This window comes from Scophthalmus maximus, chromosome 2 (assembly GCF_022379125.1).
Source record: "Scophthalmus maximus strain ysfricsl-2021 chromosome 2, ASM2237912v1, whole genome shotgun sequence".
Classification (NCBI taxonomy): Eukaryota; Metazoa; Chordata; class Actinopteri; order Pleuronectiformes; family Scophthalmidae; genus Scophthalmus; species Scophthalmus maximus.
Window position 1 is genome coordinate 2984208 of NC_061516.1, and position 27339 is coordinate 3011546.

The window sequence follows — 27339 nt, forward strand, 5'->3', positions numbered from 1 at the left end:
GGTAAGGCTTTTTATACTTTACTGCAAATTCAGATTATCTCCAAAACATGAACATTTGACATTGTAAAATTTTGGCACGACACATAAAACATCGCTTTTAAAAACAACAAGTTTCTTTGCTTCTATTTCTGTCATCTACAAGTATAATGTCAAGGTACACCAAACCCTGCCACACCCAACGGCAGGTTGATCATAGCATTTGCTAATGTTGCGCAGGCAAATATAATTTCACTTGTTTCACTCCTACACTGGAGATGCAAAAACTCAAACTAAAGAAACATAATTTATGTCTTGCTGATTGGAAGGAAAATTTCTGCCAAACGACGCACAGCAAATTTTCAAACTGATCTGTGATGGTGCACCCACAAAAAACAAGACAAACTTTTTCATATTGTGGTTCTACAAGACAATGCAGGAACAAGCACACATTTCAAAGTGTCATTGTGACAATACCACACTGTGCATCTGAAAAGTTCTTCCCATCGTCTCCAGCTATCACTTTACAACAGGTCGCAACTGGTAACTTGATTGATGCTGCACATGGTTATTAATAAAGTGCATCACATTGTGCGCAACATGTCTTAATATGTCTCGCTTGCGTTAACGCCTCGGGCTCTCTCAGCAGGAATGGCAGGTTGTGTAATATTACACTGGCTGTTGCTCAATAGCTCCGTTGTCTACTCCATGGAAAGAAGAAGAAATTGATCATTGATATTGATCATTGATGTTGACACAGGGGTTGATGATGCTCAGGCCATCATGTTGGCCCCCGCCGCCCCGGATGTTGAGATCCTTGCTATCACCTGCTGCCACGGCAACACGCCCCTGGAGAACGTCGTCAAGAACACGCTGCGCGTCCTGAGAGTCTGCAACAGGCTGGATGTAAGTTCAAAGGAGCTCTCGTACCTGGTTGTGTCGTTCAGTTCCTCACCCCATGCATGGCGCTATATGAAGCATGCCCTATCACATCCTACACAGATCCCGGTATATTGCGGCTGCTGGCCGGTATAGCGTCTGGATCTGCCAGATCCAGACGCTCCAGGCCTGCAGCTGCTGCAGAAGAGGTGACTCTGATGGCCACTGCCCCCCTCACTAACCTGGCCGTTGCTGTGCAACTGGAGCCTTCCTTCCCCGAGAAACTGAAGGCCCTTTACATCACGGGAGGGAACTGTGACTGTGGGTTATCTGTTCGTTTTTTAGATGTTTTCTGTTAGATGTTCTCCTGGAACTTTCAGGATTGTGTTTGTGTGTGTGCAGCCAGGGGTAACACCACAGTGTGCGGAGAGTTTAACTTTGTGGCCAACCCCGAGGCCGCCCACACCGTGTTGGACCGCTACACCTGCCCCACCTACATCGCCACCTGGGAGTTCAGCTGCAGGAGCAGCCTGCCGTGGGTGAGGGGGCAAATAGAATTTGAGAAGGGACTTTAACCTGTAAGTGCTTTTATTACATATGTCCTTTTATATTGATATGTTGATTTATGTGTCCCTAATTGTTTTCCCCTCAGTCTTTCTGTGACCAGTGGCTGGCCCAAGACACGGTGAAGGCGGCCTTCATGAAAAAGATTTTGAGCCTTTCAATGACGGTGACAGTGACATCACAGCAGTGTGCTGCAACTGTGCTGAAACAAGCAAAAGGAATGCCTTTTGTAAGATGCCATTAAGAGCAAGGTTATAAAAGCGTGTTTGCACATGTAGAGAACTATGTAATGTTCTCAGCTGGGTTATTAGGCACTCAGAGAAAAGTGTTGAGCCAGAGAAAAGTGAGCTTTTCTCTGGCTCAACACAAGACTTATCGGGGCTCCAAGCAGAAAGACACCTTCAGTGCCAGAGGATCTCCAGTCACAGCATGTGTTAACATCTCTTCCTGATGTGTCGTCTCTGCAGAAAGCTAAGTCGGCCGACTTTCAAAAGGAGACCACCGAAGGGAAAGGGTTCAACTCCTGTGACATCTACGCCATGGTTGCTGCCATCAATGACACAGTCATAACTGAGAGCGAAGAGGTGAGCGGCCCGCCGCTTTTTGCGAGTTTTGCACAAAACTTTTCAGCTTGAATCGATTTTCTCCTCCAGGTTGCAGTGACGGTGGAGCTGGAGGGAAAGTTCACCCGAGGCATGATGGTGCTGGACTACATGGAGTTGCTGAAGAAGAAGCACAAGGCTTTCGTCATGAAGACAGTTGAATTTGAGAAGTTAAAAAAAAAATGCTCATGGATTTACTCAAGTAGAACGATACTGTGACTAGAATGTCACTCATTGAACACATATCTCCCAGGGCCAAACAGTCTCCTTCAAGTATCAGACAGTAAGACTGTGATCAGATTGTGTTTCAGCATCTACTAGACAGACCATGAACACTGTAAGTCAATAAAATTTGTGGCTCATTAGTTCGTAATTTAAAATGAGGAAAATACATTCCTTTGCTTTCCAACATTGCACTGCACTTTTGAAGCTGCGGTTAAAGATGGTGTCAAACTGTTTTGCGTTATACTGAACAGAACATCAGTAACAGCTGTCGGATGCTGGACAAAAAGTAAATGGTTGTAACAGATGATTAAAAAGATTTTACTCCTTTTTTAAAGACTTGTTGCGTCAGTGTGGCATCTAAAGGCGGTCAGGAGAAAACAACTATACTATTTTCTGGAGCCGTCCGAGCCCATGCACATGTCCATCCATCAATTGTCTACCGCTTTATCCATTTAAGGGTCACGGGGGGGCTGGAGCTTATCCCAGGTGACATTGGGCGAGAGGCGGGGTACACCCTGGACAGGTCACCAGCCTATCGCAGGGCCACATACAGAGACAAACAACCATTCACTCTCACATTCACACCTACGGTCAATTTAGAGTCTCCAATTGAATCCAATATCCAATATCTTCGATACTTTACTGCTTGATTGTAAATTCCTTACATACTTGTGGAACTACGTATTTTTCAGGTTCGTACTCTGCGCACTGTCTATGAACATTGTTTGTATTTAAGCTGAATAACTGGAGCCAATAAATCTCCAAAAGAAAATATAAAAAGATTATAGCATAAGAAATAAGAACATCTAATGAGATATTTCCATTCAAGGCTTATATTAAAAAGTAGGGTAATACCATGTAATACTCCACCATTAATATTGGGTCATGTCCAGTCGCCCATTGCAGGGACAACAGTGCCACTGTGAGGATTTCACATGCTACTACATATTCCATGTGTAAAATAAACACTTTGCCCTTTCACCTCCTGGGTGGAGGCTTGGAAACGGTGCCGACTGGATCAGTAAACAGGAAATCGAGGCTCTGATTTATTCCTCCAGGAATTTAAACTGCAGCAACTTAGGGTAATAAAACCTTTTATTGAAAGTGCTTTGGAATGTACACTTTGAGAAAAAAAACGGGGGAAAAAAGGTTTACATCCCACATCCTCCACTTTCTTTTCTTCTCATGAATAAGCAGGATTTCAGTTTTTTTTTTTTCAATGAAAACTCAAATTCATCCTCTTCAGAAAAAAAGGCTCCGTGTATATATTACAACTTGCTAGAGAACTATTTACAAATCATACAAAAAGAGCAATGATAAAAGCTCTGTTTCCACTGTCCCCTTGATTCTAGTCCAAACACAAACTCTTTACTGCAGCTCAACATGAGAGCCACACAGGAAATCAAGCGAGAGTCAATCAACAGTCAGCATCAGTCCACCCAGAGGTCGAACGGGGGCCTAGCCCCTTTCAACCAGATGTTGACCGACAGCAGCTTGGAAATAGATTTTAATGTCACCAAGGTGTGAGTTGAAAGCCTGTCGTGACCGGCCAGCGTCCAGTCTCAGGGCCAAACTGGTTCTACCGGACCCTGAACTTGTAGAACGAGCAGAGGCCCTGGGTGAAGTTCCAGCCCAGGGAGACGGAGAGGACGTAGATGAGGCCGAGCAGAGCGAAGGGGTAGAGCAGCACCACCGTGTTCTTAAGGAAGGGGAGCACTGCGAGGGTGACACAAGCCGAGGGTTTACAGACAAGCAGATACTGTGTGCCAACGGGAAAGATCTAATAAGTCACATCATTTTTATGGCGGCGACCTGTACTGGTGACCTCCTGCTTTACTGCTAAACGGAAATAATCACTCCAATCATTAAAAAATCCTTCTCCAACATCTTGTTTCAGCATCAGATACATCACAACTTTTCCATCTCAAATGTTTTCTACCAAAAAATCTCCTCAAAGACAAATCGAATTTGTAAAACAAAATAACAAAGCAACAACATATGACCAGCTATGACATTTGTCTAACCACGCTGGAATCCTGTTTCACTGACAAGGCGACGTACATCCTGAAGCCGTCTATTCAAGGAAAAATATTGTAAAATTCAAAAGCGTCAAACGCCATTTCACTCAGTGTCAGTAAAGGGGGGTGGGGCTTACCATTGTACCCTAAGAAGGTGATGTAGAGATAATAACTGATGGCAATCAGCCACATAGTGTTTCCCACAAAGTATCCCAGGAACCAGTCCGAGTTTATCACCACAACATCTGCAACACACAAAGCATGAATTACAAGAAGAGACACAACATCTACATGACATCTAAAAAAAGAATAAACTTTTTATAAATAAAAACAAAAGATTTAGCCTCTGGGATTATTAAAAATCTGCAACTGATAAAAATATCAAATAAGTGAATGACATCCGGAGGCGAAATGATTAATTAAACATGTAAAATGCACATGCTTGAACTGAACGATGACCTTTCACACCCACTGATGAAACTGGCGGGGTGACATCATCTACTCACGGTTGATGAAGAAGAGCTGCAGAAAATGCAGGATGACAAGAAGTGGGTAGAAAGCGTTGAGGTGAACGTCGAACGCGTAGCCCCATTCCACATCAAAATTTCTGCTGGGTTGTTTTAGCAGGTACCTGTTGGTGATAAACCTGTAAAAGACAAAAAAAAGAACTGTCACAAGCAGTCATGCAAGTCCAACTTGGAGCTCAATTTTAACAAGAGCCGCAGAGACAATGTGAGTCAAGGGGAAGGAAATGAAAACATGTTTCAGCTACAGTAGAAAATGTCATTATCCGACTGGTGCTTCTCACCACATGAGTGTCGATATGAGCAGGCCAACTCCTATACAGTCGACAAGGACCACCCACAGCAGCAGCTTCAGAGTTTCCAGGGCGCCCATGTCAAGCACCAGACCGAAGCCTAATGTTGACACTGCAGAGACAACAGTAGGATTAAACTGGCTGCCTTAAGACCAATGCAAATGAACCACAGTTGTTTAAATACGACCAAACAGGGAAAAGATTTGTTGTGGAAATGGATAAACAGATATTATTAATAAGACTTGAGCAAAGTAATTTTATGGACACTGTCAGATCAGCTCAGACTCACCACACAACCAGATGCCGAGAAGGACCAGGAACGCAGGGTCGTCCCTGGCCCACTGGTCCTTGGTCTGTTTCCTGTAGTGGAAGTTGCGGTAGACCCGCTGCGGCGACGTAAACAGGTACAGCATCTGCCACAGGGCGAACTCAAAGTCCATCTGTTTGAAACGCAGCAGCCTCCGCAGGTACTTGTAGCGCTTGGCGCCCGCCGTGTGCCGCGCCGCGTCCATGGAACTGAGGGCACCGTTGGCGTGCGGCGAGGTGGTCGGCAACATTGTGCTGAAAATTTGATTTCAAGAGCATGAAGGTAAAGGACATGAAAGACCGGTAGACATGCTCTAACCACCCTGATGAGCACAGGACTTGAGTAAGAAAGAAAACACTGAAGTTGGTTCTTGGAGATAGTGCAGCTACAATGCTCCACTCACGTATTTCTTTAAAGTAAAAATACACCCAGGATAAGGGGAATAAAATATGTCATGAGCTCACATGCTCATGAAAGGTTTTTAACTTTTTAACTGGACTACTCCTGCTAATCACCAACACAACACTGACACTTTGTTATGACCTGGCTACAACATGACACAGAGTCCTGCCCATCGCACAAAGGACAGTCAACACAGAAACACACGGTTTCACTACAAACCGTTGCTCCAAATTCACGAAGCTACGTTCAAACAGTAAAAACAATGACACACGTTACCCACTGAGCAATTTCCTTCCCGACAAACACGGATATATTCAATTGCTTTAAGTTTGTTGACGCTAGCAGACACAGTTAGCTTGTTGCTAGCTAGGATATATAAGATGAAAAGGCACAGTGAGTCTCATTAATGACAAAATTGGCACAAACGCAGCGGTGATAAATAACTACATTTCTTTATTCTGGAGAATAATTACCTTGTTTTTTGCTGCACTCCTTCACAGGAGAAAGCATCAACTCTTTCTCGTTTCTGTGACTGTTTACAGACGCTTCCTGGTCTGTGGCCTGGGAAGGAACCACGGAGGGAACACGTAGCAACTTCCTTTCAGCACCCGCGGCATCGTGGGAAATGTAGTCGAAGATGAAAGAAAAGCTGCCAAGCTGCTGTTGCGATATCAATTAACTGCAATTGACTTCATGGACCTAACTAGCTTGTGTCACTGCTGTTGTAACGCTTTGTTTTGGAAAAACCGATAAAAAAACCAAGCAAAATAAAACAAAGAAAAACTGTCACGTTCACAAAAGTGAAGTATTACTTTTATTGTGAAATCCAGGATCTCATTCAAACGGAAGTACGACACTGTGCTATTTCCGCTAACAGCGCATTAGATATTTTGCTAGGAGTTAAATTCAGATCAGCGCTGTTCTGGTCCAGAAGGCCAAATAGCGAAAAGGTAAGAAAGAGAAGCACATTGCGTTCTTGTGTACGTTTAAATGTTTATCTAGCAAAACTGCAAAACCAGTGGGGAAATTACGCGTTTGACCTTATAACCCTCTTACAACACTGCAATGCCCGTGTCCTTGACTAGCACTCTGAGCTAACATTGTTAGCTCAGAGTGCTAACAATGTCCTCATTGCAGGGTTCATGCCGCTTTCAGCGCCCTCTCTTCTCCACATTGCTTTAAAACCGCATGTAGTGTGGCTCATTATCTCATCTCATGTTTAGAAAATCTGTCTTCGTCCTCTGTGCATTGTCATCTCCTTGAACCGTCACGTGATTACGTGACCATAACGAGTGTGATTGTTGACAGTGAAGTCTAAGTCTAAGACTTCGTCCCTTCAAAACAACAAACCTTGCAATATGAGGTAACAAAGGAAAATGTGCTGATTTATATCTGTAATACGATTTGAGATTGTCAAGTGAAAATGATCCAGTTGTGCAAAGTTAAAACATTCATAAGTTTTCCTCACATTCAGCACATTATAATGTCTACTTAACCCTAAAACCAATGTAGTTTCTGTAGTCACCTGCTGTCAGACTCTCTGGCTTAACGATATCATTTAATTATCAGTATTAATGTTCAAAGCAGAGCTCACTCTGCAGTCCTGCAGATGTGTTATGACGGTGTCACCCAAAAAATTATTTCATGGTCGTGTTTTTTGTCCGTGTTTCTGGATAAGGTTAACTCATGTGTTGGCTGCTTTCTCTATGTTTTCCTCTCACAGCGTCATGTTGCGACTCCCGAATGTCGGCCGGGCTTTAGCCGGCGCTGCCAAGAGCAGTCTGGCTCCCTCCAACACTGGTAAGATCAAGTGTGTGTTTATGAGTTTGTGTACACATCCCTCTCTCTTTCTGTGTGAGTGTGTCACACTTTTGTCTCACTTTTGCGGAAACTGACTGAGTATATATCTTATTTGTTAAAGTGGTTGTATTTTAGAAAGTGTTAATGAATGTGTCATTCGATTTGCCATTTAAGTGCGTACACCGGTGCGCGCTGCCAGCAACATGGTGGAAGTGTTTGTGGATGGGAAACCAGTGGAGGTGGAGCCTGGAACCACTGTCCTCCAGGTGAGAGGCATCAGATTATTTTATTGCAAACTAATACTTGTTTACTGCCAGTAAAACAGTTAAGTGTAGCTTTACTGATCATTGTTATTGTTGTTGGCTGATGTCTCTTTCCTTTCGCTTCCCTATCAGGCGTGCGAGAAGGCAGGAATCCAGATCCCCAGGTTCTGTTACCATGAGCGCCTCTCGGTGGCAGGAAACTGCCGCATGTGTTTGGTGGAGATTGAGAAAGCTCCAAAGGTAAAAAAGAGGCCATCTGTTTGTTTATAGCAACAAGGCTGAATAAGCATCAGATTGAACAAAGAAAGAGTAGATGCGTTGGGATAGAAATTGCTGAAAATGATTTGTTTGTGTTTGTGTGTGTGTGTGGTGTTGTGTGCCCTCAGCCGGTTGCAGCCTGTGCCATGCCCGTCATGAAGGGTTGGAACATCCTCACCAACTCAGAGAAAACACGCAAAGCCAGGTACAATTTCAAATATGATTCAATCTTTTGTAAGACGTTTCAAATGTCACCTTAGTACGATTGTAAATGAGCTTGGTGAACGTGTGTGTGTGTCATCAGAGAGGGAGTGATGGAGTTCCTGCTGGCCAACCACCCACTGGACTGCCCCATCTGTGATCAGGGAGGAGAGTGTGACCTGCAGGTAACTAAAAAGAGACATCAGCTGTGACTATTAAAGCAATGGAGGTGAGTGGAATTGAGGTTGTGGTCAGCGGAAAAAACAAAACAATCTGCATGTGATGTTCCCAGGATCAATCCATGCAGTTTGGTTCAGACCGCAGTCGTTTCCTAGAAGGGAAGAGAGCAGTGGAGGACAAAAACATTGGGCCGCTCATTAAAACCATCATGACCCGCTGCATCCAGTGCACACGCTGTGTCCGGTAAGTACCGGTGGACATCCTTACTTGTATCTATCAGGGGTAACGTGACAATCTCGTTGCTGGCATTTGTCATTTCAGTTGGTGAAGTACACTGTATGGGATCCTCTAACTGCATATTCATATGTTCCTGTGTGCTTGATTTGTAGTTTTGCCAGTGAGATCGCTGGTGTTGAAGACCTTGGCACGACGGGAAGAGGAAACAACCTGCAGATCGGGACGTACGTAGAGAAGATGTTCATGTCAGAGCTGTCCGGCAACGTGATCGACGTCTGCCCCGTTGGAGCGCTCACCTCCAAACCCTATGCTTTCACCGCACGACCATGGGAGACCAGGTAGGGAATGGGAATTCGATACTTCAGTTAAGCTTTGTAGACTCGAGTGCCGTCAGTTACGCTCATCTTATGCTGTCTTTGCAGGAAAACCGAGTCGGTCGACGTGTTGGATGCTGTGGGCAGTAACATTGTGGTGAGCACCAGAGGAGGCGAGGTGATGAGGGTGATGCCCAGGCTGAATGAAGACGTCAATGAAGAATGGATCTCTGACAAGACCAGGTGAGACACAGATGGACCAAAGTCAAAAAATGCAAAGCAATCTACATGTCTCAGATTTGTTTTTAGGGCATCAGATTTTATTCATCTCCTTTAAAAGAGTTGTATATGTTACCATGTAGCTTGACTGGTGAGTGAAAATCCTAAAACGTGTGTCCTCAGGTTTTCATACGATGGTCTGAAGAGACAGAGGTTGACACAGCCATTGGTGAAGGATAATTCTGGTCAGCTGACCCCCACCACCTGGGAGGATGCACTCACTCGCGTTGCTGGAGCAGTAAGTGTGTCCTGTTTGCTTATGCAATATTTTTATGAAGCCAAGTGTGTCTCTGTCTGTTATTAGAGTTGGAGGCATTCACACAGGCATTTTAGTTGTATTATCACAATTGAATAGATACATTTGTGTGTGTGTGTGTGTAGTTGCAGAGCGTGCAGGGCGGTGAGGTTGCAGCCATAGCAGGAGGGATGGCCGACGCCGAAGCGCTGGTCTCCCTCAAAGACCTCCTCAATGGACTTAACTCAGAAAACCTCTGCACTGAGGAGGTCTTCCCCACGGCAGGGGCAGGGTAAGAGTCCACGGTAACATATATGATGTGCAGGGCTCCCACAGTGTGTCACCAGCTTTATCAGCTGACAGCGTCCCCCCTCCCTCTCTCTTTCTCTGAAGCTCTGACCTGCGCTCCAACTACCTGTTGAATTCCCGCATCGCCGGCATTGAGGAGTGTGATCTGCTGCTGCTCATTGGAACAAACCCACGCTACGAAGCCCCCATGTTCAACGCCCGCATCCGCAAGAGGTAAACTCACGTGTCACACTTCACAGTCTCTATTTAAGTTCCCCTCCTGCAGATTATTCCCAGTTGCACAAATCAGTCATTTGTTTTGGTGGTGTTTTCCTCCGCCGTCAGCTGGCTCCATAATGAGCTGCGTGTTGCCATGGTGGGTCACAACGTTGACTTGAGCTACACATACGACCACCTGGGAGAGGAAACCTCGGTACTGAGGGAGCTGGCTAACGGCACACACCCCTTCTGCCAGGTAACGGACACACACACGCACACCATAGTCAGATCGGTTTTAGCAGTTCATTTTGTGTTTTCAAATATTATAATTTTTCCTTTCTCCGTCTCTAGGTGCTTTCAGCTGCTAAGCGACCAGTAGTGGTTGTGGGCAGCAGCGCTCTGCAGAGAGAGGACGGAGCTGCCATTCTGAGCACCGTCTCCACCATCGCCCAGAACGCCAGAACCAGCAGTGGAGTGGAGGAGGGCTGGAAAGTCCTCAATGTCCTGCACAGGTACAAGTTGGCAATGTTTTAAATAGCTAACTAGTTTAAAGCTGTCAAGATTTTCTGTCCTAACTCACATGAAGCTTCAATATTGTATACATTATTCTCTACTCATATTATGTGTGTGTGTGTGTGTGTGTGTGTGTGTGTGTGTGTGTGTGTGTGTGTGTGTGTGTGTGTGTGTGTGTGTGTGTGTGTGTGTGTGTGTGTGTGTGTGTGTGTGTGTGTGTGTGTGTGTGTGTGTGTGTGTGTGTGTGTGTGTGTGTGTGTGTGTGTGTGTGTGTGTTACCAGAGTGGCCAGCCAGGTGGCTGCGTTGGATCTGGGCTACAAGGCCGGTGTGAACGCCATCAGGAACAATCCACCCAAAGTACTGTTCCTGCTGGGAGCTGATGCCGGCTGCATCACCAGAGCTGACCTGCCTAAGGACAGCCTCATCATCTATCAGGGTACACACAAACACGCACACACACACACACACACACACACGCCACAAAGCATTCGTACATTCAGTAGATAACATGATTGCAACCCCTCCATCCAGGTCACCATGGTGATGTAGGAGCACCAATTGCAGACATCGTCCTACCTGGCGCTGCATTCACAGAGAAAAATGCCACTTACGTGAACACTGAAGGCAGGAGCCAACACACCCGCGTGGCCGTCACCGCTCCGGGAATGGCCAGGGAGGACTGGAAGATCATCAGAGCTGTGTCTGAAGTGAGCAGGACGTTACCCTCAAAGCAAAAGCTAATGTTCCTACAGCAAATCAACATTTCAGTTGTTGAACTCACAAAATGTGCGTGTGTGTGTTTGCAGCTGGCTGGAGTGACGCTTCCCTACGACTCCTTGGATGAGGTGCGATCCAGACTAGCCGAGGTTTCTCCTAATCTGGTCCGGTATGACGACGTAGAGGAGGCAAACTACTTCAAACAAGCAAATGAACTTGCCACGGTACGTACTCACACACGCACATTGTTATTGATAAGAAATTTATAGGTAAAATAACTAAAAGGACATTTGGTCATTCACCTATTTCCACACTTTCTCAGGGAGTGAACCAGGACCTCATAGCAGCTCCTCTGGTTCCACCTCAGCTCACAGTGAAGGACTTCTACATGACAGGTAAGTGTATTTTATTAAAAACAAAAAGATATAAAAATAGAAAAGTAAAAACAATCTTCTTATACCCTCTCTATTTCTGTGTTCAGACTCCATTAGCAGGGCTTCGCAGACGATGGCCAAATGTGTCAAAGCCGTCACGGAAGGAGCCGCTGCAGTCGACGAGCCATCGGTTTGCTGAACGCCCTAAAACATCCACATGCAAACAACAACAACAATAAACTTTCCTTCATCAACTAAACAACAAACACTTTATTTAAAGTTGTCCTTGATGCTCGATGTATAGAGTAAAATCGTTTTCACTCCCGAGAACGAGCTTTGGTGAATAAAAGTGAGAAACCTATGAAATATTAATAAAATCCTACTTATGTCTTTACTCCAACTCAGCAGTTTCTGTCATTGTGTTGCGGTCATATGTCTGTTTGTCCTCATCGTGAACTTTTTTTAAATCTACAGGTTTTCCTTTGCGGAGAAAGGCACAAATGAGCATTTGACTAATAATTCGCAAAGAAATGTGGTCAAATCTGACTTTGTGCACAGGTCTGCTGACTTTCAGGATTTTTGAAAGAAGCTTGACAGAGTTCAGAGATCTTGTCAGGGCTGCTGCATGACTGAGGTAAATGACTCATTTTCTCAGGCTGTTTGTTGTGGAACTATTATCTGAAAGAAAACAGTACATTTTTCAAAAGCTACAGAAGGTTTCTGTGTTTGTTTTTGGCGCACAACACCACACCCATATTCCAAAACTTACCCTTTAGGTCACTTGACATTTTAAAATTGAGCTGGGTCTGAACATTCAGCAGCGATCAATGTTTCAGAACTATTAAAGTGAGGTGGAAGCACATTTTTTAAACTCTGGGGCAACATAATTTTTCATAGACACATGTTTTTACATTTTAGAGTTAGCATTCGGGTTATAGTTACATCCCTAAAACAAGTGGACCCAAAATGGGATACTGGTGTCTGGAAATGGCTCCTCCAAACAAATGGCTCTTGTCATATACTGTTCCCTAAGTGAGAGAGTGAGACGGAGAGGGAGAGAGAGGGAGAGAGAGGGAGAGAGAGAGAGGGAGAGAGGGAGAGAGAGAGAGGGAGAGAGAGAGAGAGAGAGAGCCCTTAAAAGCAAACACAGGCAGAGAGGCACACTTAAACACACAGAAAAGGAGAGGAGACAGTCCCATCTCTTTATTCCCCGTCTGCTCAGTGTCTGAGACTGAACACTGTGAGTTCATTATTATTTTTAAATCCTCTCCATATCTGGAATTCTTTTACACTTAAAGGTCAGTATTGTTGAGGTTGTATTCAAGTTATGGTTCTTTAGCCATCTAAAATATATTGTGACACTGCTTTTCTCTGTAAGGTTTTCATGCTGGGACAAGCAGCGGAGGACTGATCGTGGGTCCGGCAGGAAAAATGGTTCCAGTTAAACTCCTCATTCTGGGAGCTCAGAACAGTGGGAAAACAGGTAACCTGACAGACTAACGACAGGAAGACAAATGCACCGACCGACAGGATTATGGAAGAGTAGCACAGGTTTGACACATGGTCACGTGGTCATCATGTGGGGGGAAAAAAAGCTAAAGGAATTAAAAGGTGCCTGGTTAAATTTTGGTCATGGTTTAAGAGGTTCTGCTAAATATGGAAAAGTTACACCGGTCCGAGGTCGTCCCTTCTTCCCGAGCGCTGAAGTGGAAACGTATCCGACCATTTCTGTGACCACAGCCTGTCTCCGATCATGTACACTTTCATGGTGGAAATTCCTTTGCTGGGAAATGCTTTTTTCTCTTTGTTGTTGTGCTCTTTTTACACAACTTAATACGAGCAGTCTGATGTGAGTGACTAAGTTAATTGCATTAAGTTAATGTTAGAGTGAATTGCTTTCTGTTAGGTCTTTGTGTTGGAGGAATAGTTTTATATGCATATCATGCTTCCATTAGGGATTTAAAGGCTAAATTCACAGAGGAAGTGAGTGGAATTTAGTTTGTGACAAAGACGACATGTTATTTGATGCTTTGGGCCTCGGCAGAAGTCTCAGAGGCAGCTGAACCTCAGTGCATTATGTCAAAAATATCTGTGAAAAAAATAACTGTAATCCCTAGAAATAATCCCTAATAATAAAGGAAAACTATTCTGTAAAGGCTCAACAATTCTAGCCAGCCTAAATAACCTTTTTAAATGTGTCCGGCAGGAGGGAACGTGAGCCCTCAGACACAAGTCAAACAAACATAAAACCCGTCCAGACTCCTTCCACCCAAACATAGAAAGCATTTGTGCATTTGTTTAAACCAGCTGGGAAACATGTCAAAGAGGATTATTCTCAAAGTGACGATCACATAATGTGACATGAGCATATAAGATCAGATGTGCAAATGTGTAAATCTGACTTTTGTGTTTGTTTAAACGTGCAGCATACAAGATAATTAGTTTGTGAGTAGCTGTTGTGTTTCTGGCTTCAGTCACCAAGTCTGTTTTTCGTCTCCAGCACTTTGTGTTCGCTTCATAACCAAGCGCTTCATTGGCGAGTACGACCACAAAAAGGGTAAGACTGCAGTTAAGTGTTTATTACAGTAAACATCACGGACATGGAGGAAAAATAATTGGATGCATTGCTTATACTACATCACTGCATCCTTCTACCTCTGACTGATGAAATAAAATCATGTGTTTGTGTTGAAGAGGTGACCTACAGGTGTAGTCGGGTGGTGGACCAGGAAGCTGTAGACCTGGAGATTTTGGACATTGGGTGTAAGGTAGATGTTGTACACAAAACATATGTTGTTATGTAATTGGCATCAGATCCAGATCATGGGTTATAACTGAAAACCCAACCTAATCTTGAACACAATTGTTTTATTTTTATGTAACTCCTCAGGAGGATTGTAAAAGGGTTGGCATTAGTTTCCTTTGCCACTAATATGAAGCTACAGTTAACATGGTAATAGCTTAATTTAGCATAATGTATAACAACTGGTAAAAGGAGGTTAATGTAACTAGTTCGACCTCATTACTTTTAATCATGTCAATTAAATCTTTTCCCCAATGTATTTATGATATCTTGGTTTGAGTCAGAGTTTCCCCCCACTCGGTTACTTTAACGGGACATGATCTTCTCCAGGAGAGCACCGTGGCTGCTCTGGAGGCATCTATCCGCTGGGCTGACGGTTTCCTGCTGCTCTACTCCATCACACAGCGCCTCAGCTTCCTGGAGGTCCCGCGGCTCAAGAAACTTATCGACCAAACCAAACAGAGCCTGGGTATGGGGACTTGAAATGACTCGCTCCGACTGTGACATTCGTGTTGAGTTTTTGTCTCTCTCGTAAGATGATTTAAACTCTGACATCTCTACACAGAAACTTTACTATATATAATATATTGTCTGTGTCGCTGACGGTGTAAGGCTCTACAAAAATAACTTACACATATGAAATGGAACTAAATAAACAACATACTACAGAGCCAGCTGTATGACCTCCAGAGGAACAGTGCGTTCACTCTGTCCGCTCTTAAAGTGCAGTTAGTCTCTGTTCATACTCTGTTTGACATCTGTCTATTGTCATCTTCACACACACACACACACACACACACACACACACACCGGTTGGACATGCATTCCATGTTTGGTAGAGCCTTCTGTGCTCTGTAGGTAACATTTCCACAGGACACAAAGATAACATCATCATTCTTGGTTTATTGTCTTCACCCCGTATATGTGTGTGTGTTACAGTTGTTCCTACAGTGCTAGTAGCCAATAAGGCCGATCTGGAAATAGGACGGGAGGTGACAGCAGAGGAAGGACAGAGACTGGCCAAGGATTTAAGGTTTGTGTTATCCAATGTTTGCATGGTTCTACCAGTTTTTATGCAAAACCTTGTCATTGGTCTTGTGTGTTTTATTTTACAATTGTACTTAAATAATCATTATTTTCTTCCAGTTTATTTTACTGCTAGTTCTGAATATAACACTTGAGGTTGGTGGTATCTATATGTACCGTGTGTGTGTGTCTGTGTAGGTGTGCTTTCAGGGAGCTGTCAGTGGCCGAAGCTGTTTCGGCTGTGGAGGCAGCAGTGTTTCAACTCATCAGGTGTGTTTTATCACTCACACACACACACACACACAAACCATACACTCCATCTCAATTCCTCCAAGTGGTCTCGCTGACATAACTCAAGTATACCCTAAATAATCTGTAAGCAGACTTGACTTTTGAGTGGATGCTAGGTGGGCACAGATGGAAAGATTAAAATAAATTGTGTGTTTAAAAAAGAAATGTACATCAAAGGATTGGATTTGTTGTTCTTGTAAATTGGGCTGTTATTTGTGATATACATATTTTTTATATTTGGCGTCAAACAGGCTGGTGTTGGATCAGCAGCGGCCTCTGCCTGACCGTCGCTCCTACATGCTGACGGTTCGCCATGCTCTGACCAGGAAGCTGACCAGATCTAAGACCATGCAGTGGTGACCGCAAGCGAACAAACTCTTCACAGGTTATAGTTACAGTGGGACATTTGATAAGCACACTGCTGTTTTTTTTTTAAATTCCAGACTGATTTTATGATATCAGCACTGTAGTGTTGCAACAAAAAGACACTATTTCCAACGCATTTGCAACATCCGTATTTGGATGTTTTCGAGTTTATGTCTGCAGCTTCTACCTGTCTGGATTTCTGGTAATTTTTGGTGCATATATTTTGTTAGCATAATTAAACGGCGATGCTCAGTTATGTGTATTTACGTAGATTTACTTTACATCCATATGCGACTGTCCTAGTAGTTTGTTGTGTTTCATTCTCCAGTAGAGGGCGGCACAGTCTTCGCATCTGGTGCTGACTCAGTCTCACAGTATGACTAATACACTAAATGGCCAAATGTATATGGAGACCCTTGTGCCGTTTGCAGTGGGAGACTGAACAGCAGCAGATGAATGCCATTTGTTTTGGAATGAGATGCTTAAGAATCACACTTGAATGTCATGTTACCAATGTTTCCACGTACTTTTGTCTTTTGTGTCCATCTCATTATTTTCACACAAGTTGATTTTTATAATTTTTATATTATCATGTATAATTTATACGAGAACACAAACAAATCCTTTAATTAATTATCTTGTTATTTATCCATCAGCAGGTGAATAACAAGTTAAACTTGGCCTTGTTGCAGGGGTGTGTAGATGATGTAACAGCGTGTAAAGAATGAGGCTGGCTTTGATTACAGTCTTGATGTTATTCAACTCAGTTTCTGTCTTCCTGTGTATCCCTCTCTCCTCGTCGCTCACTATGAACTTCTGAACTTCACGATCAGCGAGAGACATCTGACAAGAGAGAGAGAAGAGTCTGGGAAAAAAACGAAGCAACAGGGAGAAAACGGAAAATGAGAGCCACTGTAAAAGGGAAGGAACATGTCAGGCTCCTTTGGCATCTTTTTTGTCTGTAGAAGCAGAGAAAGGGAAAAAGAACAAGAGCTGCTCAGTTTCACTCAGACTTAGTCTTTTAAAGTGTTACTGGTAGACATAAGGAGAATATGCTGCCTCCAGTAGTTAATGGCCTCAGATAAGTTTATACATTCATAAGGTTGTTAATCTCTTTATGCTGTGTTTTGTTACTTGTCAGTATACACTTCCATCAGCACTGGTTGTATTTCAGGTGGGGCAGTGATGGTTGTGGTGATAGTGGTGTTCTGGGGAGCAGGGTGCTGCTGGGAGATATGTGACTACTTGTTTGCACATTCAAGTCATTAATATCAAAGTATGAATTCATATTCACAGCCATGAGAGGGTGCCTCTGTGGCTACGCCGCCTGTTAAGGGTCAGCGGAGGGGTCGATGAAGATGTGAGGACTGAGGGGGGTTGTGTGGTGGACAGTGAGGAAATCACTGACACACACAGACGCACACAAAGTGTTGTGTTTTCCGCCTCAGCGCTCTGATGCCACTGCTCCTCCTCACAGACAGTGAGGGACACGGCGGGAGGACGGTGGCAACAACGAACGGAGACGAGAGGCGTTGACATCACAGTGGTCACCAAGGCGATGAAAGGTCAGAATCCCGTGTCACCCCATTGGCTCAGAATAGACGATGAGTCACACCTGTGTCGTCACAACAACGGCCAATCTGGGAGACGCCTGTCGAGATGTGCATCAACAGATGAACAGCCAGTCAAAGAGCTACATATTCTTGTACAAATCAGGTCTATTTAAAATAGATATATTGATCAAAATCGAGAGTTCTTAACGAATTAGCAGTTGACATACCATATTTATTTACCCCCTAATGATACATGAAACGATAAGTATGTAAAAATGAGAGATTCTTTGTGTGCTGCTCTCACTCTGCATCCTGGACTGTGTGCTGTGTCCAGGAGGAGGTGGACACTAGCTTCCTTTTTAAAATTATTCGGGGTTTTATGTTAAAGGTACCGAAACATTTTAAACAGACACATCTTGTTTACTTGTAAAGACTAAATCATTTGAAAGTTTGCATTCATTTACTTATTATTTTACTTATTATTTAGCATTACATTACATTTGCTTATTGTGTTATTCTTGTCCTCTTTAACTGGCACTTTGCTATAACTTCCAACTGTTGATTGTATTACTGTCCTGCTGGTTGTCACATGGCCCCTGTGCTTGCCAAGGTGCTGGTCAAATAGGCACCATCTCATGAAAAATGTCTCCAACTGGTAGTCCAACATTTATGTGAATTATGATTAGTTAGATGTAGGACAGTCACTGGAAGGTCACCACAGCTACACAACACCCATGTGTGTGAGAAAATAAAAACAAACGGAGGCACCCTGTGCCTCGGGGTGGGACACCTCCGTAAACTGATATTTGGATGGAGAAAAGAGACTGATAACAAGGGGAGGGGTGGGAGCAGGAAAAACAGGGAAGGAAACAACAAGTCAGGTGGAGAGGGGTTGAAGAGTAACAGGAGATCGTTATGTAACAGTTAGAAACATAAAACATACACACAGATGGGTGATGGTAATCATTGTAGTCCATCATGACAAAGCAGCTCTGTCTTCCCACCTCCACCACACCCTTTGCACTGACCTTGTTTGATCAGTGCAGCCAGGGGCCTGCAGCTCATCCTGCTCATGAGCCTCAAGTCCAAACGAAATCCAGAGACACGAGGACAAAGTTTTGGCAAGGTGAATCTACAATCATCAACTGTGTGACTTCAGTCTGACTCCACGTTCTGAATGACACAAACACTGATGGTCCCAGAGCTGAGCCATGCTGGTCGCCCTGAGCATCAGAATGCTAACAGAAGAATTAACCACCCTTCTTTTATTGTTGTGCTTTGAATTATTGGTCGTTTTGGTATGCACAAGTTTCTTTAATTAACTTTTAACATCCTTCGTTTTGTCAATCACCTGTCAAGCACTTTGAATTGCATTGGATTGGTTTGAAAGGTGCTATATAAATTAAGTATGATTGATTGATTGATATTATAATAGTGTCGGTGCCGGTGGCTAAAAAGAATAATATCAAACTTGGAAATGTCTCTTTCAATGACATGTACCCAGATTGTGTAACAGGTCAGAGCTGCAGTGTACATGCACATGCACCTCTGATACCTGCAGCACAATGCACATGGTCTCTCTGTCCCCGCTGTGCAGGTATTTCAATCTCTCTCTCTCTCCATCAATGTCTCAAGGGAGAAACAAGCCAGGGCAGAATGAGAGGAGGAAGAATGAGACGTGCGACTGTGAGAAGTCATGGGGATGAAAGAGGTATCTGTTTCCTTCACACTTTAATATGTGTGTGTGTGTGTTTTAGCTGGAGGCAACAAAACAGTCTTGACAGACATACCAGAACTGGAATATTTAAAGTGTTTTCTGGTCATATTGTATTTGCAATAAGTCCCACTTACCCATAGGGGGTAATATCACACCCAATGTATGATTGATTGACCCAATGCACTCTGGTGTCATATTTATTGCCTGTGTCAATCAGTCTTTCAACATAGCAGACATTTGGACCCATCATGGCAGGAAAAACATTCCCAAGGAAAGGCCCAGGTCTATTTGTGTCACAGGAAGTAATACCCACAATCATACATACATGAAAAACATGGCACTTGTAATTTATTTATTTTTATTTCAATTTTCTGGGGTTCAAAATCAGAATCAGAAATACTTTATTGACCCATGGGGAAACTGGGTTCTGTTACAGTTGCTATTGTTACAAGTTACTTTTCAGATAAAGATTTTATATTTAAACCATGTAATAAAGTATGAAAAATGCCATAAATTAGTAATTAATTAATATTACCTTAATAATTACCTTCAAAAATACAAGATGCAAGTATTGCTCTCATTTTGGTGCATAAATATAAACTATAAACCATATAAACACTGACAAGGACCAGTCTACATGATGAATACTTTCATTATTGATTCTTTAAGTAGCTGACGCCCCCCCCCCCCCCCATATTTATGTACTTTTAATAAGGTAAAAGAAAATTACATTATCTTTTCTTGTAATCAAGTAGCTTAATAATTGTGTTGCTACTTTAACTTGAAAACGACTTCCCCTACTGAGTAAAACTATATCAATATTCGCTCTAAAAACTTAATTGAGCGGACTTAATTGCGAATGCGCGTGCTCGTTATTTGACGCCGAGGGGCGTGGTCTCCCTCCTGAATATTCATTGTCGCGTGGGGGAGAGGAGCGAACGCGGGGAGAGAGTCCGCCACACGCTCCCAGCTGGATGGATTTTCGACATTTTTCAAGTTTGTCACCGAGGGGAAGTGGCAGCGGGACGCGGCTCGACTCACCGGGTTCACATTCGGGCGGCGCGTACAACGGCAGGGCACCGGACGCAGCGCGCGGCAGCCGTTCGCAAGCCGCCGCATTTGAATGAGTTGATTTGGAGATTTGCGCGCTCACAAGACCCCGGGTCCACACTGCTCCTGCCCGTCCGTCCGTCCGTCCAGTGAGCTGCACACACTCACACGCAGTCATGATGGAGTGCATCTTAGACAGTTTAGCCGCAGAGAAACTCTACCCGTCCGCAGGGGCCAACCTGTTGGACCTGGAGGAACTCAGCGACGGAGATTTCCTCACTAATGTGGTGAGTCTTCATGCAGCTGACATTCGCCTACAGCTGCGTTTAATCAGTTTCTCATCGTTATTTCACTGCGCATAATGATAACCAGTATGAACTGTTCAGTGCCTTTCTGCGCGGACACAGCTGTGCGCATTTAAAGTCCCCCTCAATCAAACGCGCCCCTGCCGCCTGTTCCGCCCGGAGCCGGACCTCGGGAGGGCGGTGTAGCTATTAGATCCTGACTTACATCCGGGGCTCGCACACTGCGTGCGTAAGTGTGTGTTTACTGGGAGCACCCAGGGAGACTGGTGGAGAGTTCCTGGTAAACTTGTGTGTGTGTGTGTGTGTGTGTGTGTGTGTGTGCGTGCGTTCGTGCGCGTGCGTGTGTGTTTTCAGCTGGCAGGTGTTGCAGCCAGTCAATAGCACACCTGATTATTAATGTGAAGGTGTGTGTGTGTGTGTCTGTCTGCGTGTGATTTGATATGTCCTGGACAGTCTTGTGTGTGTGTGTGTGTGTGTGTGTGTGAATGCATTGCTGTTCATTACTTTTTGATTAACCGTTCAAGTGTTTTTCTTAATCAACCGAAACAATGATAAACGTCTTCATTTCATCAACTCAAGCCTTATTGTGAATTTAAGTATTAGACCATAAACAAATTGGTCAATCGATGATTAGTCAGGAAAGTGTTGAGCAACCATTTTGATGATCAATTACTCCTATAAGTAATTTAGGAAGCCAATATCATACAGGAGGACCACCACGTTGAATGTGTGATGGGTAGATTATAAGCTATTCATTTAGAAAATGTTTTAATTGAAGTAAAAGGTAATTTCAGATCCAGACATTACATGGACGTCTGTTGGTTAATCTAAAACCTTGACTGCCTTTACCCATTCATTCTTAAAATCTAACTCTTAAATTATAAGTCTAACTTTTACACAACTCGTTATATCAACTGTTGATATGCAACGTTTATGACACTGTCTGCTGTTGACAGCACAAATCACCCGAGGTGACACTAGAGATGCAGAAGACACACATGGTTCAGACTGACTGAAGAATTAGACGGCAATTGCGCTTCCTCGAGGACCACCTGTTCCCACCTCTCCAGTCTCCGTAGCCTAAACAACAGGTTACCGGGGGCAACAGCTGCGTGCCTCGCCTCCCACAGCACCTGAGACGCTGCGTCTTTAATATCAGTTTAGAGGACGAGCTGTGGCTGTAATGAACAGCAGGATGTGGTCGAGCAGTATCTTGCTTGTTAATCAAAACAATCATCACCGCGTTTGGCTGAAGAAGTTGCGCGTCAGAAACCATGAGAAAATAAGACAAAGTGACAGCGCGATGAGATGATCGCTACCTGACTCAAATTTATGACTTGATTTATGAAGAGCGTGTGTGGGTGTGTTGTGCACCTCCGGCCACAAAATGCCAAAAGTACACTGTGCGTGCTGTCACGTGCTTGACCGAGCTTTGCACTCTTCTAATTCATGAAAACAGTGAGGAGTGCTGCGCTCACATCGACAGCTCCTTTCTGTTCTATCGTCGCTTTCTCTTTTTTTCCCACTTGGTCATTCTCTCTTTAAACAGGTTTTCTTTATTTTAGACAGTGAGTCAGCCGTGCAGTCTGCTTGTGGTTTATACCCCTCTGCCTCTGTTCTAAATAAAGTAGTCCACTCTGCTGTGAAGTCTGTAGGCAGGGCTGCTGTACCACTGAGGACATGGGAAAGGACGGCTGATGGACCAACACTTATATATACTTCAGTCTCTCGCTCCTCAGTCTGTAATCTGCATGGATCAGACATGACATGGAGGAAATGCCAAAAGTAGACATTTTATCTCTTCATTCTTCTGTTTCTGTCTCCAGCTTTGTGTTCATCCTCCTTGTTGTAGTCGTGGGGAGAGGGATGGGGTATGAGCAGTGGACACTTGTTGCAGGGCAATCACTTTGTGTATTAACAGTACACCCCTATCTTCCTATATGACTACCCACCTGTATGTAAAAATATATAAGAAGGCAGGGAAGTCTCGACTCACATTGGCCCACATTTTTGCCTCATAAATAAGCTGTTAACACAAAATTGACATTTATGCCTCACCAAAGTGGAAATGATGAAAGTCTCCCTCTTGTTTTCCACCGACTCACCTCAGCAGCAGCTAAATGCAAAGTTTGCCAAGTTTGTCCGTCTGCCGCTTGGTGCTGCACAGGTAGCACTCAATCGTTTGTGAGGCATCAAAACCAAGACCGAGAGCAGAGAGCAAACTGCAGGGTCGCCATTGTCTCTATTCACCATGAACAGTGTCTTTCACACCGCACGCAGACATCCATTGTTGAGATGAAAATATGGATTAAAGCAGCTCTAATGTGAATCTGTTATATGCACATATAAGTTTTGCACATTCAGGTAGTGCAACTGCACGTGTGCAGTTTTGCCTATAGTGTTGTATTTAAACTAAGTTTGGAGATTGAACACTGTTATTACCACTGTGCTCAACAATCTTTGTTCCAAAGATGCTTTATAACAGACGACACAGTGAGTGGACAGCAGGGATTCGAACACTAACTGTTATGAATGATATTCATCTCTTCCAGTGCAGTGTCCTAATGATGACTTAGACGCGAAAAAAGAGTGGGCATCACAGACAAAAATGAAAAGATGAAGTGAATTGAATGGCTGCTGATTATTTTCCATTGAATGGAATTAGTCATCCCTGTGTTGGGATTTGCAATTCAGACCTCTGGTTGTGTGTGAAGATAACAAGCAGATAAAAAAAAACTAACTAAATTGATGGAAGAAAGTGGATCGAGCAGGATCAGGGAATCGTAGACGTAGACCCTCCACTGAGTCAAACTCAATCACTTCATTTGTTATGCATATGAATTCCTTTTAGATGTGAACATGCCTTGGCTGCAGTTTGAATTGAACATGTGTGACAGGGGGCTGCTGCTGTATTGTTTTCATGATCCAGCTGAATCTATGCGTCATGCATGCACTTGGACCTTTTTGACCACAATAAAAAAAGCATGAATCATGCACAAAATAACATGATTCACCTCCTACTGAGGACTCGTAGTAGGTCAGAGCAGCTCTGCATGTCGCTCTTTGTCCAGCAAACAACCCAAAATTTAGAGCTTTAAAGAAACGGTTTCTATCACATAATACAAAAAAGCTGTAGAAATTATCTAAGTGAAAAAGATCAATCATTTTTTAGTCAATTGACTTACAATTACTTGACAAATTTTCCCCCACTCTAGATAAGAGTTTAAAAGTCCAAAAGAAGGCCCTAAAAGCTGCTGTAACCATGGTAACCACTGTGCACCCATTTACATTTCATTAACCATCTGCTGGAGATACCGATTGTAAAAACACACCTAAGGGCCGGTTTCTGAACACTGGCTATAAACAAAAATAACGAAACACGCCCAAAGTAATTTTTATAGAGTCGAGGCGTACAATTCTGACCGACTGTCCCAAACCCAAAGATATTCATATCCCTGTCATGCATGACACAGGAAAAGAAGTTGAAAGCAGATTATTCTATTCTATTTTATTCTCCGCTCAGACCCTGTACTCCAGCTTTAAACGACACACCCATCTCATTTGCATGCGTGTTGCGGATTGGCTACAGAGCTTTCAGAAGGAATGTGAGCAGGCATGCAGCAGTGTGTGTTTGTGTGTGTCTTGGACTGTGTGTGTGTGTGTGTGTATGTGTGTGTGTGTGTGTGTTTGTCTGAGTGTGTGTGTGTGTGTGTGTGTGTGTTTGGCTGACTGTGAGAAGGAAAAATACTCTTCTGCTGTTTTACTGCGAATTATAGTTCAGTTCACTTGTCTCAACACACATGCACGCAGGCACACACACACACACACACACACACACACACACACACACTAAAGACACAGTAACCACCTCAGCTCCCTCCTCTCTCGCTCGCAGCTCAAGTGAAGCCAAACCCACCACAGCCACTCATCACCACATGAAGCCAAACACGGGAGAGAACATTGCCATTTTCTTATCTGTGGCAGGCAGCGTTATAACGTAATGACATGATGTTTTCAGCTCTCACCAAAATTGCAATTTCATTTTTACACGGCACAAAAAAAAAATCGCATGTAACTTTTACTATTGAAAAGCCTGCTAAATGAAGTGAGATTATTTCACCAGTTTTTTGATTAGTTAAGTGTTTTTGCAACTTAAACAAAAGACTTACACATACACTCAATCTGTTTTCGCCATTTTCTCGATTGTTTCGTCATTAAAATGTCAAAAATAAGTAAAGTGCATGTGATTATTTGAATTTCACATGTATATAACAGATATATCAGTATCAGCGTATATAATGTCTGATATGTATTGATATTAATTATTTTTATTTAATTCCAGAACATAATGCTTGGGCTTATTAATTAATGGATTGCATTTTGGAAACTGGAACCAAAATTATAAAAGTAATCGCAGCACATTTAGATGTATGCTCTGTTTTCTTTTTTTTGTCCTTTGACTTCTTTCTCCTACCGACCCATAATAATATAAGGATTTGGCGACAGGGTTAGGAACAACCAGAAGAAGCAGAATCAAAGAATCGATTAAATCCAAGTTACGGTTGTTTTGTGGGCAAAATTTAGTTGAGAACATGTTTCTTTTCCTGAATATTTTCCTTTTGGCCTTTGCGTGATGTTCTGAAGAGTTTACGATGGTTTCCTCTGCCATATTCATGCCATGATGACATAAACTTCTTTGGCCTGGCTCCGCTGGCTCTGACTCTGCTTCGTCACTGTATCACGGTCAGGAAATATCCCTTAACATATGTGAGAGTGCGATTCCTTTGCCGTTTGATCGTTAAGGTGCTACCATGCTCCGCAACAAATCATTTGGTGTCGTACTGCCTGTTTCCCCTGAACCACTGAGGCATCCAAATGAAAGGAGAGGAGAGAGATGTGTTGAGATGCTCACACCGTTAATTACAGACATAACAGAGTCTGTCTCTGCATTCATAATTACTCCTTTGCGTCTGTCTTCTCAGGCTCTTTCCCTGTGCGGTTCACATCGTGGCCCCATCCCCCCTAATGACACACCAGCACTGAAATGAGCTATAAAAACTGTCAACTGCTTTTTAACACTCCCTAATGTGATTCTTTTCCCAGCAGAGAGGGGAGTGTTTCAGGTAATGAAAGGTCCAGACCTCTTGACTGCAGCTGTCCCAGCATCGACCATCTGAAACTGAGCGACTCTGGGCTCATTAAGCTCTCGTCTTTGCAACAGTTACAGATTCTACTGTTTATCGCTGTCTTATTATGTTATGTTATTATGTTTACATTTCACGTAAAAGAAAAAGTCTTAAGTCTTAGACAAAGACAGTGATCAATAAAAATCAGTGAGCCTGTAGTAGTAAATATTTGAGTAAAAGATTAATAACAGCGCATGCATACAAAATTATTTGATTTGACGATAGAAGAAGGAATAACAATCGCGTTAAGACTTTTCTATAAGTTTTTCAAAATCATTAAAACAGAAGGTGACAAGGGTCTACTGCTGTTGCTTTCCTCCTGGTCTGTGTGCTGTACAGACATTGCTATCGGAAATCCTTTCCTCCCTGACAATGGCTTCGGTCCATATCGGTTGTGCTCTAGTTTAGAAAAACCAAACGGTGCCATGGATACATCACCGTGCCTAGTGTTGGATGTGAGCAAGTGGGATAACAAACCTCTGCCGGCGAAATATTGCACAACAGGGTCACTATTGTGCTGAGCTGTTGCCCAGTATAGCAAATGAAGCAATATGTTAATGAACGGGGCCACTGCTGGAACGGCCTATTGTAAAATGTCAGGATTAATGATGTTATGAAGAGCTACATTAACACTACTGGAGCTATTCATTCATTCATCGTCTACCGCTTTATCCATTTAAGGGTCGCTGGAGCCAATCCCTGCTAACATTGGGCGAGAGGCGGGGTACACACTGGACAGGTCGCCAGCCTATCACAGGGCCAAGGCCTATTACAGAGACACATACAACCATTCACTCTCACATTCACTTTAGAGTCTCCAATGAACCTAACCCCATTCTGCATGTCTTTGGACTTCCTTTATGGAAGCCGGAGAACCCGGAGAGAACCCACGCATACACGGGGAGAACATGCAAACTCCACACAGAAAGGCCCTTGTTGAACCGGGATTCGAACCCAGAACCTTCTTGCTGTGAGGCGAAGGTGCTAACCACTACACCACCGTGCAGCCCCTACTGGAGCTAATGTTAGATTATTCATCAGAGCTCTCGCCGCTCTCCCTCTCCCTCCCTGCATCATTCCAGCAATTTCACACGCATTTTCTCCATCTTAGAAACATTTCACTGTTTATTTTATGAGTAGCCCAGCTTAAATGTGACCTATATTCCCTGATGGAGCAGAGTTAAAGGGGCTGTGTCACCGTCGTTAGAAAGGATATTGTTGTGTAACGTTGCAGTGTGGCAAGGAACGTCGCTGCTCAGTCAACATTACTGTTCCCGTGTGTGCGCATGTTCCTTTATGAATGAATGAGTATTCATTTGTGTATGAAAGAGCAAGCGACTGCAAGATCAGTGAGTGTGTGAGCATACTTTTCT

The 27339-nt window shown here is 43.5% G+C and overlaps 4 protein-coding genes and 1 pseudogene across 8 annotated transcripts in view; 4 read left to right on the forward strand and 1 right to left on the reverse strand.

The window, feature by feature from the left end:
• The first annotated feature begins 627 nt into the window (after window positions 1-627).
• On the forward strand, window positions 628-2582 carry LOC118300015 (annotated as a pseudogene).
• A 741-nt stretch (window positions 2583-3323) lies between these two features.
• unc50 (unc-50 homolog (C. elegans)) lies at window positions 3324-6420 on the reverse strand. Its single transcript, XM_035625387.2, has 6 exons — window positions 6264-6420; window positions 5371-5642; window positions 5073-5193; window positions 4771-4910; window positions 4402-4509; window positions 3324-3962 (listed from the first exon to the last, which is right to left on the reverse strand). Exons 2-6 carry the CDS (start codon window positions 5636-5638, stop codon window positions 3826-3828), a joined length of 774 nt encoding a protein of 257 aa, XP_035481280.1. The 5' UTR covers window positions 5639-5642; window positions 6264-6420; the 3' UTR covers window positions 3324-3825.
• Window positions 6421-6586: 166 nt separating this feature from the next.
• ndufs1 (NADH:ubiquinone oxidoreductase core subunit S1) lies at window positions 6587-12069 on the forward strand. Its single transcript, XM_035625372.1, has 19 exons — window positions 6587-6740; window positions 7514-7590; window positions 7765-7856; window positions 7986-8093; window positions 8240-8316; window positions 8416-8497; window positions 8605-8735; window positions 8882-9067; window positions 9152-9286; window positions 9446-9560; window positions 9704-9849; window positions 9951-10079; window positions 10191-10320; window positions 10416-10576; window positions 10860-11014; window positions 11110-11285; window positions 11385-11519; window positions 11618-11690; window positions 11777-12069. The coding sequence occupies exons 2-19, from the start codon at window positions 7518-7520 to the stop codon at window positions 11866-11868; spliced, it is 2196 nt and encodes a 731-aa protein (XP_035481265.1). The 5' UTR covers window positions 6587-6740; window positions 7514-7517; the 3' UTR covers window positions 11869-12069.
• Window positions 12070-12166: 97 nt separating this feature from the next.
• On the forward strand, window positions 12167-16912 carry zgc:110699 (uncharacterized protein LOC325371 homolog). Of its 3 annotated transcripts, none has more exons than XM_035625389.1 (8): window positions 12167-12303; window positions 13048-13152; window positions 14170-14226; window positions 14364-14437; window positions 14803-14941; window positions 15412-15505; window positions 15697-15768; window positions 16041-16912. In XM_035625389.1, exons 2-8 carry the CDS (start codon window positions 13101-13103, stop codon window positions 16147-16149), a joined length of 597 nt encoding a protein of 198 aa, XP_035481282.1. In that variant the 5' UTR covers window positions 12167-12303; window positions 13048-13100; the 3' UTR covers window positions 16150-16912. The 3 variants fall into 3 exon arrangements, with proteins under 3 accessions (XP_035481282.1, XP_035481283.1, XP_035481281.1); XM_035625390.1 differs by lacking the exon at window positions 12167-12303 and adding an exon at window positions 12796-12909; XM_035625388.1 differs by lacking the exon at window positions 12167-12303 and adding an exon at window positions 12810-12967.
• A 132-nt stretch (window positions 16913-17044) lies between these two features.
• creb3l1 (cAMP responsive element binding protein 3-like 1) overlaps window positions 17045-27339 on the forward strand; it is a 31418-nt gene continuing 21123 nt past the window's right edge. The window contains exons 1-3 of one of the 3 annotated variants that reach the window (XM_035625384.2): window positions 17045-17515; window positions 17633-17720; window positions 19344-19419. In XM_035625384.2, the coding sequence (XP_035481277.1) occupies window positions 19405-19419 (15 nt within the window). In that variant the 5' untranslated portion in view covers window positions 17045-17515; window positions 17633-17720; window positions 19344-19404. Of the gene's footprint in view, window positions 17721-19343; window positions 19420-20340; window positions 20763-27339 lie in introns of those variants that run through there. The other 2 variants (XM_047327723.1, XM_035625382.2) reach the window with 2 other exon arrangements.